Source organism: Hoplias malabaricus, chromosome 17, assembly GCF_029633855.1.
Source record: "Hoplias malabaricus isolate fHopMal1 chromosome 17, fHopMal1.hap1, whole genome shotgun sequence".
NCBI classification, from domain to species: domain Eukaryota; kingdom Metazoa; phylum Chordata; class Actinopteri; order Characiformes; family Erythrinidae; genus Hoplias; species Hoplias malabaricus.
The window spans coordinates 23,883,180-23,898,534 of NC_089816.1; the positions used below are offsets into that span (position 1 = coordinate 23,883,180).

Below are 15,355 nucleotides of genomic sequence, written 5' to 3' on the forward strand. Positions count from 1 at the left end.
CCTGCTTGTTTATTTATTTATTTATTTATTGGTTTGTTTGTTTGTTTGTTTACATCTCTTATTCATTTCATTTAGCCATCAGAGTCTTGCCCTGCTAAATGGAGTTAAATGAATCATACATATTTATGTCACATATTCATATGGTATCAAACCATTGTGTATAAGTTGAGGAGTAAACAAAGTCATTGAAGCATTATTTGATGGAAAATTACCGTCGCCTTACACACACGTACGTGTGTGTGTAAAGAGAGAGAGAGAGAGAGAGAGAGAGAGAGAGAGAGAGAGAGAGAGAGAGAGAGAGAGAGAGAGGAACAAGGAATAACAAGCTGTGTCTCACTTCAAGTACATCAGATAAAAAAAATATATGGAAGGTTAAATTTGCAAACATAATAGATCGTTGGTTGTTGAAATGCATTTTAAATCTAACTTTACCTGCTTGTGCACTTGCCTTTTCTTTTTTTTTTTTTTTTTTTTTTGTCTCCCCACAGTATGCAATGAGTGTGTGTGCGTGTTTTGAAATGCAAGCGAGAAGCTCTGGTGCCTTCAGGCTTTCTTTCTGCTTTCTTCTTCTCCTTGGATACATTTTGTGAAGTGCATGACACACCATATGAGGCGGTGTGTGTTGGTGTGTTTGTGTGTGTGTGTGTGTGTGTGTGTGTGTGTGTGTGACATCTACTTACTTGAAATACATATCATTTATTATTTACATCTCTTTATTCAAATATCCATGTCCAGTTTGTTTAATTTTTATTTTTTTGTTGTTGTTTTTTGTTTTTTTTTATTTATTTAAAAAGCTTCATACAAATGCAATTATAGCTCTGTCAAAACAGCTTTTCTTGAGGATAAGCAGAGTGCAGACATACTCCAAATCACATCATTCATTCTGTTTTTATTATTTATTTATGTCTTCATTCATTCTTCCTAGACACTCCAGCAAGACGGGCAATGTAACAATCTCTCCATTAGGGATGAGTGCTTCCACAGCAGGCTTCCTTCACATATCACAAGTGGACATTTGTGATGCCTATGCATTCATTTTTAAGCATAAATATGCAGGGATTTTTTTTCCCCACACATTCAAAGGTCAGTCTTAGACGTTGGTTGCATTTCTTGAGGTCTGGGTTTTCAGGTGACGTATTAATTACTGTCAGAAAATCAGCTGCTTCTTTGTTTGATTTACCTTTTTACACACATCCTTTCAGATCAGTAGAGTTCAACCGTTTATTTATTTATTTGTTTGTTTTAATTCGCATTTTATGGTTATAGCTTTGGTGGGTTGCCAGGTGTTGTGTGTTTCTTATGAGTACCATTTTCTCTGTACATGCTTCATTATATTTTGATAACACTTCCTTATCAAAAAACTGTTTTAGAAGTCTACAGGGTACCTCCCCTTTATGAAAATCGACTACACATCTATACGCAATTATTAAAGCACATTCCCAGTTATCAAGTGACATATATAAAGTGATATTTGGTGTCCTGACATGGCACATTATGGCAACTGACTTAATTATGAACTCCAGTTTGAGAAACTCAAGTAATCTCTTATTTTTCTATATATTTGTCCTCGCAACTAGATCAACCCCTTCAAAATCTGATTAGATTTTGACTGATGAGAATTAACTTTCAATGTTGGTCATTATTTTTGCTTGTTCCATTACATGAATATGATATGATGATGCATTATTGTAATTACTGTAAGCCATTATTATACCATAGCTTCTTACAAACTACATATTTATGTATGGACAAACACTATCTTATCCTTTGACACTGATTCATCCGGTCCTACAGTCCATTCATACAGAGGGATATGGAAATACTGTGCTCTTGAAATATTTTATTTCAACAATTCCTGCACTGTGAGTGAAGAGCCTGAGAGCAGTGGACACAGTCATTAGGGCGGGAGCCGAAAGGCCTGGACAAAGTACTCTCCAAGGTTTACTCTGATTGGGATTCACATCACTGAAGCTGCACACACACTCCTGCTGTTCTCTGTTCAACAATGAAGTCAGTCTCTCTCTCTCTCTCTCTCTCTCTCTCTCTCTCTCTCTCTCTCTCTCTCTCTCTCTCTCTCTCTCTCTCTTTCACTGCACTGCTGCAGAATACAGATGAGTGCAGGTGCTAGGCCTTCTGTGCCTAATTGACTTGATTCTACCAGGACTTGTTTTTGACTTCTAGTTGAGATCTATTTAAATTGGGTTTTGAAATAAAAAAGAAAGTGAAAGGGAGGCCTGTCCATGTTGTATTAACCTCTGAGGCTTTGAAGACTAATTGACTGAAAATCTTGTAGTTTTTTCCTTTTTTCCCCCACCTCTGTGTTATGCCATACATTTTTGTCTCACTAGATTGTGGCAGGGAATTTTATTACTTGTTTTCAACATGTTTTTGACCACGAGGCAGGTGTGTATATGTGTTTAAGCACATTCTGAGGAACCGGGGAGTCCACATAAGTTGATTTAGACAATAATTTATAAGACCTTAAAGCCAGTATTATCATTTTTGTTAGTCATAGTGACCTAGTGCACCAGGGACATGTAAGTGCAGTGCCCACAGTAGTAGTAGCAGCAGTAATAGTATCGGTGGCAGTAGTAGTAGGTGTAGTATAGTAGCAGTATTATTATGAGTAATAGCTATAATAAAAGTAGTGGTAGTGTTACAAAGGTTCTGCTGGTTACACCCTAATTCTAAATTGGCATCAAATTGTTTAGTTCTTGTGTAATTCTTGACTGTGACTCATCATTCTCTCTTCTCTTTCCTTTGAAGAGCATTGTGTTATTTAATCATTACTTCATTTGACAAAGTGAAAATTAGTTGGAGACAGAAACAGACAGAGTGTTCATCACCAGTGACCCGATGTTCTGCTATGATTAACAGAGTGTAATTTCTTCTGTAGTGTTACATAAGTTTTTTATTTTCATTTGGGGGAGAGGACTTTGCATGAGACATGACTGTGTTAATCTTTAGACCAAATCTCTGTGAATTCTGAACAGACTGAGGGAAAAAAAAAACAGTGGGATAAGCCCAGGGCTGTGACTTCATGCAAAAGTAATAAAGAATCAATCCATGCACACACACACACACACACACACACACACACACATGCCAAAAAGCATGAGCTGAGGCTGTTCATTTGTGTTTCAGTGTGTCTACAGTTATTGTGCTGATTAGAGAAAATGTTTTAGTTGTATTACTTTGCTTGTGGACCACAGCGTACAAAGATTTTCTGCTTTCTGGAACTAAGGCAGTATTGGGGGCAGTGTTAAGGACCATAAATATGATTGGTGTTTAGGGTAAATGGCGTAATTTCTACATATATATATATATATATATATATTTATTTATTTATTTTTTTGTGTACTAACTCTCTCTTTCTCTCTCTCTCTCTCTCTCTCTCTCTCTCTCTCTCAGAGCCGTGACACAATGGTGGACTGTATGAGTCGAATCATGTTGCACACGGCTGTGTCCTGCTGGCAGCCACTGCTGGGGCTGGCCTTGGCGGCTGTGTTTTTAGGCTCCACCCTCGCCTGCCCGTCCCGTTGCGACTGTACCGCCCAGAGCCGATCGGTCATCTGCCACCGGAAGCGGTTTCCTGCCATCCCCGACGGTATCCCCATCGAGACACGAATCCTTGACCTCAGTAAGAACCGCATTCAGGCCATAAACCCAGATGACTTTGCTGCCTACCCCCATATCGAAGAATTGGATCTGAGCGGTAATATTATTGCGTACGTGGAGCCGGGCGCATTTAACTCCCTCTTTAGCTTGCATTCCCTCAGCCTCAAAAGCAACCGCATCAAGCTCCTCTCGCTCGGAGTCTTCACAGGCCTTTCTAACCTCACCACACTTGACATTAGCGACAACAAGATCGTCATCCTGGTCGATTACATGTTCCAGGACCTGCACAACCTTCAATCGTTGGAGGTTGGGGACAATGAACTAGTCTACATTTCACACCGGGCATTTAATGGCTTGCTGTCTCTGGAGAGTCTGACATTGGAGCGCTGTAACCTGACCGTGGTCCCCACGGATGCCCTTTCACATCTGCACAACCTGGTTAGTCTGCACATGCGCTACCTCAGCATCAGCACCCTCCATCCCTACTCCTTCAAAAAGCTGTTCCGCTTGCGGCATTTGGAGATTGACAACTGGCCGTCTCTGGATATGATCCCAGCCAACACTTTCCATGGACTCAACCTCACCACACTGTCCATCACCAATACCAACTTATCCGCCTTCCCTTACCAGGCCCTGCGCCACCTGCCTTACCTCACACACCTGAACCTGTCTCACAGCCGCATCCGCACTGTGGAAGGAGGGCTCCTGCAGGACCTGGTGCGTCTGCGTGAGCTGCGAATATCAGGAGCCCAAGTGGAATCTGTGGAGCCCTATGCTTTTCAGGGTCTGCGCTGGCTCAAGGTCCTGGACGTATCCCACAATAAGTTGGACACTCTAGAAAAAGGTGTGTTCCATGCGCCGGAGGCTCTGGACCTGCTTCTCATCAATGATAACCCGCTGGTATGTGATTGCCGGCTGATGTGGCTGCTTCAAAAACGGCATTCCATCTCGTTTGGAGAGCAGCAACCTGAGTGCAACACCCCAGAAGGCATCCGTGGACGCCCTTTCAAGGAGTTCAAGGAAACCCTCCTGTCCTACTACGTGACCTGCACCAAGCCTAAGATCCGAGAGAATCGGACCCAGTTAGTGTCCGTGGAGGAGGGTCAGTCAGCTCGGCTTCAGTGCAGCGCTGAGGGGACACCTCGTCCCACCATTTCTTGGATCACACCACGCCGGAGACATCTCACCAACAGGAGCCACGGTCGTGTAATTGTCCACAACAATGGCTCACTGGACATCAAGTCAGTGGAAGTTCAGGATGGCGGTGTGTATGTGTGCGTGGCCTCCAATACAGCAGGAAATGACACTCTCATGGTGTCTCTGGCAGTCAAGAGCCTGGGCTCGCTCTATGCTAACAGGACCCAGTACTATGTGGATCCCAACAGTACCACTGCCAACAGCACCAACCTCCCCAACACGACCTTTGGCTTGGACCTAAAGACCATCTTAGTGTCTACAGCCATGGGTTGTTTCACATTCCTGGGGGTGGTCCTCTTCTGTTTCCTGCTCCTGTTTGTGTGGAGTCGAGGCAAAGGAAAGCACAAAAACAACATTGATATAGAGTATGTTCCGCGCTCCAAGTCCAATGGGGCCTCTGCTGAAGGGGCAGAGCAGACCGCTGGCCCTCGACGCTTTAACATGAAAATGATTTAAACAAACAGATTTAAAGGGAAACCCGTGGAAATTTATGCACACATTTATTTTGCTAATGGACCCCTGTTTGGGACAGATAGGTTGCGTCCGGATGTACACAGGCCCTCGACGTAACGCCCATGTGGGTATGCTCCTGAACTCTAATGGCTAGCCAGAAGGGAAAACTCTCTGTGTCAGTAATGAACTATTTTCAATTTTTATGAATCCCTCTTGGTAAGAGGTTGTATTCAAAGACGTTCCTATATTGTGTACAGGACATATTTGTAAAATTCAAGTATTACTCTTATTTGTTGGCTCGCAAAACGCCTTCTCACTGCTACAGACCGACAAAACCATAGACCTGTTTCCTCTTCCATTGCCTCACATATATGTACGTAATGCTTAATTATGTATGTGTATGTTAACATGTCAGTCACTTTCTATTTTTTTTTTTGCTCACAAACTCACAAAATGCAACGTCAGCCAAATTTACAGTTCCCTTTGCTTTTGGAGACATCATGACCCAGCTAGCGTCTCACTCCTGAAACTGTTTGTGAACTGAGGACAAAGGGCTTGAGTGGCTTTGAAACGTTAACCCGAAAAATGCGTGTGCCGTTGATCTAACCCCAAATTATACAGTAATACTATATTTGTTTATAATACAGAAAAACATGAAAAAATATGAGAGATTATTTATTAAAAAAAGCCCATTGAAGTGCATAACACCAGTTGAATATTTCAAAATAACTGAACATTATACATATTTTAATATTTTTATTTCTTTGCTGTCATTATATTGTTTACATTTGTACATGGACTACTTTTTTTGTCCTAATCTTGTCTTTACTTTAATCCATTCCTTGGATCTTAATGCTAACCTGATGATGAAGTCCATGTCTCCACAGTGAAGTCATTATCATTTTTTATTATTATTATTATAATAAAATTCTTATTTTTCTTTTATATTTTTTCCCCAAGTAACAAATTTGGACTTTGTTGTGGTAGTTTCTCATTTTGTTGTTGAATCATTTAGATTGTAAAGTTCAAAGTAAAAAATGAAAAAAAAAAATGAAAAAAAAAATACATGTATGTGTAATAAAGATTATCAATTTGTATTTGGATGTCTCATTAATATTTTAAAATCTGACATCTTTCTATGAGGCCTGCAATGAAATTAATGTTCTGCAATGTGATTATGTTCAAACATTATTCCTCAAGCAAGGATTATTAGAAGCTCTTCGACTGTAGAGGAAAATGGTGTCATATTGTCTCAAGGTGTCATATTGAATTGTTTACCTGAAGTTAATGCACCCAACATTCAAGCATTCTGGTGTATTATACATTTTCCCAGACTCTTATAGTCGCATCTGGGGATGCCATATCTGTGGCAGTCAGAAATTTTAAAAGGGCTTTCTGACAAAACAATACAGACAATTCCAGTACTTATTTTACAATCACTAGGAGAGCTCCCAGAACCAGAATATGTTCCAAGATTCGGGGGGTCCTGGGGCCAGTTGCACCAGCTTTGCGTAAGTTCAAACATAGGTTAGTTGTAACATAAGTCTTTACTGAATTCAGGTTTACGCATTGCTAAATCAAAATGGGTTGCAGCACCTAAACTAGTAAGCACATAATAATTTTACCCACCGGGTGTTAAGAGACAGGCAGCATCCTTTAGATAATTATGATGATATGGATATATATGCTCGTTTTCAGTTCAGGCGAGATCAAATCAAGATCAAATGAGAATAACTGATCTACTTTCTACCGATTTGGAGCACCAGTCTGCATTAAATGGAGCTTTACCCCCAAGTCTGCAAGTAAAATTAATTCAGTTTTGAAAACATAAACATACGGTTTGGTTCAATGTATATATATTTAAAAATATATATGTTTCACCCATGAAATAAAAATTTCCCCCAGGTGTTTTCGTAATTAAAATGTGCCATTGTTTACCTCAGTAGCAGAGTACGCATTTGTTAATAGATAGTATTTAAGACACAACAAACTTAAGAAAGAACTTATGCAAAACTGGTGCAACCCAGTCATGGGATCAACACTTGACTTGAATTGAGTTCTCCCAGTGTCTTCATACGTTTCTTCTAGGTTCTCCAGTTTCCAACTACAATCTGGAAACACATGAATTGGCTGTGTTCAATTGTCCACAGGTATCACTGTGTGAGTGACTGGGTGAGTGTATGATTCTGTGTAGGCTTTGCACTGTTTGTGACCCTGATTAGGATGAAGCAGTTATAAAAGATGAATGGATGAATGAATTCAAGCTAAAAGCAGCCCTGGCAGATTTAATTATTCTCTCATCTCTTATAAATTTGGGTTTATACTGAAACAGTTATGTTTCATTTATATTTTGTTTGAAATGAGGCTATCCTCAGGTTACCATTATGTACACAAGCCTCATCAGAATGTCCAAGGGGGATGCATAAAAATTACTTAAAACAATGCTGTAGGCAGTGCTAAGAAACAAAGGAACAAAATTATTTTTTTTTTTTTTTTAAGATTATAGGGAGGATTATTGTGCTTCCCTCATTTCACACCTAAATATTATCGATCTAAAGCCCCTTTCAGACATGGTAACATCCTTTTTTGGTCACTACCCCGAGAACCTTTAATTGTGAACCCAAACCTTATCCTGCCAGCCCTCTAGTACGTAATAAAACAAGTAGTTATCTGGAGAATTCACAGTGAATTCATGCCATATCTCCTGCACGTGCTACACGTGTCACCCCATGCCTAATTCATGCAGAACATGTCCTGTAGCTAGAACACACCATACATAAGAAAATCTCTGGCTGTACATTACATGTGAAAGGGTGTTCATATCCTTGCTGTCCAATGAAAAGCATCTATATCGCATCTTGCAAAATTGTATCTTTGAAAGAGAGGGAAAAAAACCTTACAACTTTCAATGGAAGCCAATGTAAATAACTTTATTCCAAGTTATTTTGGAGCATTTCTATTGGTCCATTCATCATGAAATATTCACAAGATGTGAAGAACAGCTGCTGTGTTAAAAAATGATGTAGTAAACTAAAAATCAGCATCAGTGGAGACACATGTTTTTAATTGTGCAGAAACAATATGTAAAAATGAGTAATGTGCAATGAGCAGTTTATATAACACTCTGTTCTGCTTATCTGGCCTGCTGTCTGATATTATCATAGTCCATCAGAGCATAATTACATTGAATGATCACATGGATGACTACCTAATATAACTGATTTCATAGCATTTTATTTATTAGTTTAGTATTTCCTTATTAGTTTGACTTTCATTCAATAAAAATATTTATATATAATAATAATAATATATATATATATATATATATATATATATATATATTAAACTAAGAAATATCTCTGCACTAAGTGCCTACTGTGGTCTGAAACCCCTAAAATCAATGGAAATATTATATTGTAGTAAAATCTACAGCTGCTTTTTTAACTCAAAAGTCATATGGGAACAGTATTTCAGACAGAGCTGTCCAGGGAGTGGCCGTTATCAGAAGAAAAATCTCTTGAAAAGCTGTTAACCTTCTGACATCAGCGAAATGAGCTGAGTGGATGTCCCATGCATCACCATCCCAAACTCTGTGAACATGAGCTGAGATTCTACAAATGCTACAGTTAAAAGACTGTAAAAAGTGTAGTTCTTAAAGATGACTCTGGTATCCAATATTTTTTACATGAGTTATTCTGTATATGAAAAGCTGATTTTTAACTTTGTAATTTGGGTGTGTGCATGGTAATAACTGTCCGACAGCATTAGCCAAAATGGCCACAAATAGGACACACATTCCTATAAGGATTTTATAAGATCTTATATAAAGAATAGGTACCATTGGGTAATATGTGAGGCACTCAGGCCAAGCACCAGAACCAACCATCGCCCCGTAGGGTTTATCAGATTCGAACTGTGATTTGGTCTGCGTTGCTTGAGTCCCACTGGTCATTAGGAAGTGAAGCTCTCCTCTGCTCACAGAGACAAAAGAAAATGAGGTTGAGTTTGTGGTGTTGTGGGTCAGCTGCAGCCATTTTCTACTCACCACTCCTGGGAAACCTCCCACACGTGCACATCTACACACAGTAATATGAACACATTAATAACTAACACACTTTCAACATGTCCATGAAACAGCACTGGGTGTCATGGTCTGAATTCTGATCTTAACATGTTCTGCCGTGGGAAACTAGACACGACTGAGCTTCTTGCACTCTGTAGCACTGAAAATATACAATATGAACATTAAAAAGAACGTTTCTTCAAACATGACACATTGTTTGTGGAAAGAAAGATCCCACGTCTTTCTGTTGCTATGGTAACAGCCCTTCACTTGCATCATATGTCATTAAAAACTATGTCCCCCTTTTTTGGACCCTGTGGCAACAGACTGCAGCGTCCTCATTAGACTGCATAATTAATTAGAGGAATAGCCCATAGGAGTGTGTTAGTCGTAACTACCGTCTGTGAATAAGCTTTGAGAAAGAACAATTATGCCGTTGTGTTTATTAATCTTCCAATAAGAAGGTTTGAAAAAAAAAACATTCAGACACTTAGGACACTTTATAAATTCCTTCTTGAAGCATGGAATTCTGGGCATATATACGTTGAATGTGTGTTACATGAGGACACATTGGAGTCTATATAGTCCGTGTTTGGGGCAAGTCTAATATGTGGAAAACTATACTAAACAGATAATGTCTGTGTGTGTACTACAGACATATCACAGATCTGTCTATTCTCTGAACAGTACACTTACCGGTAACATTGTGCAATAAGGGTACATTAATTCATGATACGTAAGACAGTAATAAACCTTAATAAATGGTTAAGTAATGTCACAGTTAATCATTACCTACTTATGTAGCCTTAAGTACTGTTGATTAATGTACACTTATTGTAAAGTGTTACCCACTTACCATATAACATCAATTCTATATAAATAAAACATACTACATCACACTCAGTGCACAGATTTACCTTAAGCATGTCTCTGGAGGTGGCTTGAGGAGGCCTGGGTACCCTCAGTTGTAATCCAGGCCCACTAGAGTTCTGAAAAACCACTCAGTATAACACAAGCCAACACAAGCATCTTTAAGCTGACATAATAGTCTCATAATTAGTGTTCTCCTCCAAGCAGGAAGTGTTAGTGGCCATTTGAAAAGCTGAACTGCCTGTAAGTATGTGCTGTCCCTTATCATCCCAGTGCGGTAATATCATGTAATGTGGAAGACCTTTATATGGAGCATGTGTTTGTGTTGTGTGTCTCAGTTTTTTCTCAGTGTGAAGGTGTGTTAAAACCGTTCTTTCGCAGGTTGTTTTGAGATGTTGTTTTAGTGTTTGACCTATCGATGAGACATTGTTTATCCTTATTTTCATCAAAGTGGATTTTTTATTGAGTCTATGACACATTTTATTTTTTCTTCTTCTATTAAGTGAAAATGATTTAATGGTAATGTGACCGCCTGGTGTGAGGAGAGGCAGGAGAGGAAGTCAATAACTGCTCAGATGCTTCTTTCAAGACAAGTACCTTTTATTTTCCACCGCACTGTTGAAAGTTGGAAAGAGAAAATATTCTCTTTTCATCTCTGCAACTGAATGGTTGCTGTATTTTTCCTTTTTTAAATCATTGTCTTATGTTCAAGGAGCTTCACTTTGACTGAGTTTGGCACATAGCACCTGTGGCCCAGGTGGTGTCTGAGAGAGTGAGAGAGAGAGAGAAAGAGAGAGAGAGAGAGAGAGAGAGAGAGAGAGAGAGAGAGAGAGGGAGAGAGAGCAAGGCAGAGAGACAAAGATCAAAGAGTCTATGACAGTCTACCTTCCTGTCTTATAATTGAGTGAGTCATTTCACCTCAGTTTCACCTACAGAAACATGCTGGTTTCAATGTTCTCTAATACAACATCTTTATTCCATGTTTTTAGTACAGCAAAAATGTATGTCAATCAACACAATAAACACAGTATAACCTCTAACACTTAGAGACTCCAAGCATTTTCTTTTCACCATCTGGAAACCCATCATGAAGTCTCTCACAGGGCGACACACACTCAGACATTCACTCACACAGACACCATGGGAGGAAACTGGAGCTCCCGGAGGAAACACGGACATGGGGAGGACTCACCAAACTCCTCACAGACAGTCACCCAGAGCGGGACTTTAACCCACAACCCAAGGACCCTGGAGCTGTGTGACTCCGACACTACATTTTGCACCACTCTGCCGCCTTTGAATCCAGTCATTTGAATGTTGTTGTTTTTGTATTTTTTTTTTTTTTTTCAAGGGATTATTTTAAATTCCAAAACAGTTTTCCAGAAGCAGACCCAAAATATTCCATGTATGTGATCCCACAGTGAACACAAAATATACATTTACATTTCCAACAATGTGATCTGAAAGTGGAAGGGGAAAAAGAACAAAAACAAAAACAAAAACTGATCCAGAAGTTAACCCAAAGCTATGATCAAGATTTCCAAGAAAACGTCAATCAAAGTTTTGTCCAATAACATTCCAATTTATAGATCTACTCATTAATACAGCAAACAAGTGATTTGGGGTTAATAGTGCCTCCTTCTGCATGTGTCAACTTGAAATAGTGTATTCTAAGGTTACATTTACTTTCCAAGAATGTGTACCAGTCTCTGACTTCAGCTACTGGGCAGCCATGACCTAGTGGTTAGAGAAGTGGGCTTTGTACTGTAAGGTAACTGGTATGATTCCCAATGAAAATTAAAAATTTAAATTGAGGGCAGTGGAAGCAAGGAAAAAAATCCAGTCTTTGTGTCTCAATCCACAGATGCAGTGCCCAAGAACCAGGCATCAAACCCCCAACTGCTCCCCAGGTACTGGGCATGGCAGCACGCCACTCCGAGTGTGTCCTCTTTGGACCTAGTGCATTAGTGTGTGTGTTCAAATACACATTTGCACATATATCACAATGTCCTTTGCTGTACTATTTACATGATTTTTTTGTAAATACATGGTTCATTTCACAGTTATTAGCATTAGGAATATGTCACACTGTGTCTTAAACCACCTTAGTAAGTCTGTGTGCTTTTATCTGAGACCTGGGTGAGGTTTTATGGGATGAGAGAATATTTGATGATGTTTTTCCAGAGGACATTTCAAGAATTACTTCCTGGGTCCACTTTTAAAATACAGAAGCTACATTTGAACATCACTGATTGATTACATTTGATTGATATCATTGGAGTGAGTGTGTGTGTCTGTGTTGCCCTGTGAAGGACTGGCGCCCCCTCCAGGGTGTATTCCCGCCTTGCGCCCAATGATTCCAGGTAGGCTCTGGACCCACCGCAACCCTGAATTGGATAAGCGATTACAGATAATGAATGAATGAATGAATGATATCATTGGGAAGATATACAAATCTGAGTTAAATAAATATAAAATATTACTGTACTGTAATCTCAAATGTGGCACGGACTGAAAGTTTAAACATTTTAAACTGAATTTCTTTACAGTCAGCTATGAGTGAAACACACTTCAGTTAAATTGATTAAAACAAATAAGTTTCCTTAGTGCTGGTGATAAATGGACCTTCTTACTGTCAATTCAGTTAAAAGCCACAAACCCCTGCCTGAAGCCTGAACCCAAGCTTTTTTTGAGTGAACGGATGTGGCCAAACTTTATCCTCCAAACAATCTACTACTTATCAACAAGAGAGGCCCATTCCCCACATCAATCACTCCCCTGACAGACTTTCTGCCACACTACCTCTCTTCAAGGGCATTGTCTTTTCATAGATTTGATTACATTCTTATCGAATAATCAGACAATTGATTTAGATCCCCCTGACAGTGGCTGTCTGGGAAGTGCCTGGTGTTGCTATTGACGGATGAACCGCTCAACTGCCAACAGAAAAACAAAGAAAACCAAGTTGTCAGCAGCAGTGAGGCATGTGGCAGGGTAGGGGTCTCTGTGAGTGCACAAGTGTGGAAAGACCACATAAAACTTTTTGATCACTATACCTTTTATCAGCTCCACTTTGTTAGCCCCAATTTCACCATTCTTTGGTGGTCACGACCCCCAGACTACCAGCACAGGGACGTATTATTTGAGTGGTTGGTCATTCTCAGCACTGCAGTAACATTGAGAAGGTGGTGGTGTGTTAGTGTGTGGTACCAGTGGTATTGTGTCAACATACCACCATCTCAAAATATCCAGCCAACAACATCTTTTGGGTTGTGTCCTGTGTCCACTGATGAACACCCAACACAAACTGTGCGGCAGCAGAATAGCTACTGTCTCTGAATTTACATCTACAAGGTGGACCAACGAGGGAGGAGTGTCCTATACAGTGTCCAATGAGTGGCCAGTGTTTAAAAACTCCAGCAGCACTGCTGTGTCTGATCCACTCATACAAACAAAAGGCACATTAACACATGAATGATCTACTAACCTGTCCTGATGTCCTGACCATATACAGGATTTTGAAGGCACATTTCCTCATATCATTTCCTCAAACCTGGTATTAAATTGTTAACAGAAGCAGCACATTTGGGACACACTTTCCAGCTTTTTGATATGAACCTTAATTTAAAAAAGAATAATAAATAATAATAATAATAATAATAATAATAATAATAATTTTTTGTCTTTTTTTTTCAATTTTTTTTTTGGTCTAAGAAGATTCATGTTCCACAAATGAGTATCAGTGAGTGACTCGGTAAGACACAGTGATTTGTATAAAATGCTACAGCAAATTTATTTATATATTTAAAATGTTAGCTGCCCTCAAAAGTTAAAACGGTTCATTTTCAAAGGCATATAATTAACTCCATCATATCCTCAGCAATATTGTCTTTTAGAGACGATGAAAAAATTCAGAGGAGAGTGAACCCAGTAGTTTATAATCCTTGGAACAGAGCTTGTGGTCTTTTTAAGTGCATGTTAAAAAGGCCTGGTCTCATTTGCGGTGGTTTATTGGAGGTTTGGTGCTCATGTGCTTAAGGCGCACCATGTTTATTCAATCTGTCTTTATTTGGCGGTGTCAGGGGGACGTAGAGCGCTTCACTGAAAGCTCAAACCAAGCAACACAAATTGCGCTACAACTTGTTACACATGCACGCCTGTCAGCCCACCGTCCGCCGTTCCTCCAAAGACAATTCAATTGGAGCAGACATGTGTGAAGTGCGCTGTGATTTAAATGAAAGAGAAACCGAGTGTGCCTTTTGAAGTGCCACACGCCTTGCCCCTGTTTCTGGAAGGTTCTGTTTTTCTTTTTTTTCATTCTTCTTTATGCTTCTTCTATTTATTTTATTTTCTACCGCCCGCGCGCATACAAATTCGCCTCCAGTCACAATATGCTTAAAATATCTCTCAATTTCATGGCTGGGGTACATTTATTTTATTTACTCTGCTACATTGCAGCGGTTAAAGTGGTTAAAGTGATGGTTGTGTGTGAAGGAACACGATCCCAAAAACAACCGGGAGCTCCTGCTTAATACAAGCAAGGAATTAAATAAAAACTACATCAGATAAAATATTAATACTGCCAATGTAAACATTAAGATCTATGCTAAACAAGAAGGATGATATAATAATATAGAGAAATATCGCTACCAATATAAAGAAGTAATGCTACTTTGCACATAATTGTACAATAAGTTATATTTGCGTTTATGTGTAATATTCAGGGAGGTTTCTACATTAGGGGCTGGTGGATCCTGGCCTTATCACAAGCGGAGCAGTGTGTGACATAATAATTCATATTGGCAAAAAAAAAAAAAGACAAAAACCTGCCTGTGGTGACAATTGCTGAGGGTGTTGACAAACAACTGAGAAGCTTTATATTACTCTAGCTGGCACTTGTCATTGGGCATGATAGCCATAGGTTCATGTGCAGCTGCTCCAAAATGTACCACTTAATTCCAGACTGTCCAACATGGGCGCAGTTTAAAACATCTAAACTCACTGATCAGTGGCATGTCCACAAATCCTTTGACATACAACATAGTAGCAAGAGATACAACACATATCCACACTACATAAGTAGCACAGATGGAAAACAGAGGCAAGAATTGCACGCAACCAGTCAATCAATGTCCCTTGCTTTGATTCCATTTG

General features: G+C 39.4%; 1 protein-coding gene across 1 annotated transcript in view; it reads left to right on the forward strand.

The window, feature by feature from the left end:
• The window catches only part of lingo2 (leucine rich repeat and Ig domain containing 2), a 283,749-nt gene extending 277,517 nt beyond the window's left edge, over positions 1 to 6,232 (forward strand). The window contains exon 5 of the mRNA XM_066649464.1: positions 3,412 to 6,232. Coding sequence (XP_066505561.1) covers positions 3,424 to 5,271 — 1,848 coding nt within the window. The 5' untranslated portion in view covers positions 3,412 to 3,423 and the 3' untranslated portion in view covers positions 5,272 to 6,232. The remainder of the gene's footprint in view (positions 1 to 3,411) is intronic.
• Positions 6,233 to 15,355: the final 9,123 nt, after the last annotated feature.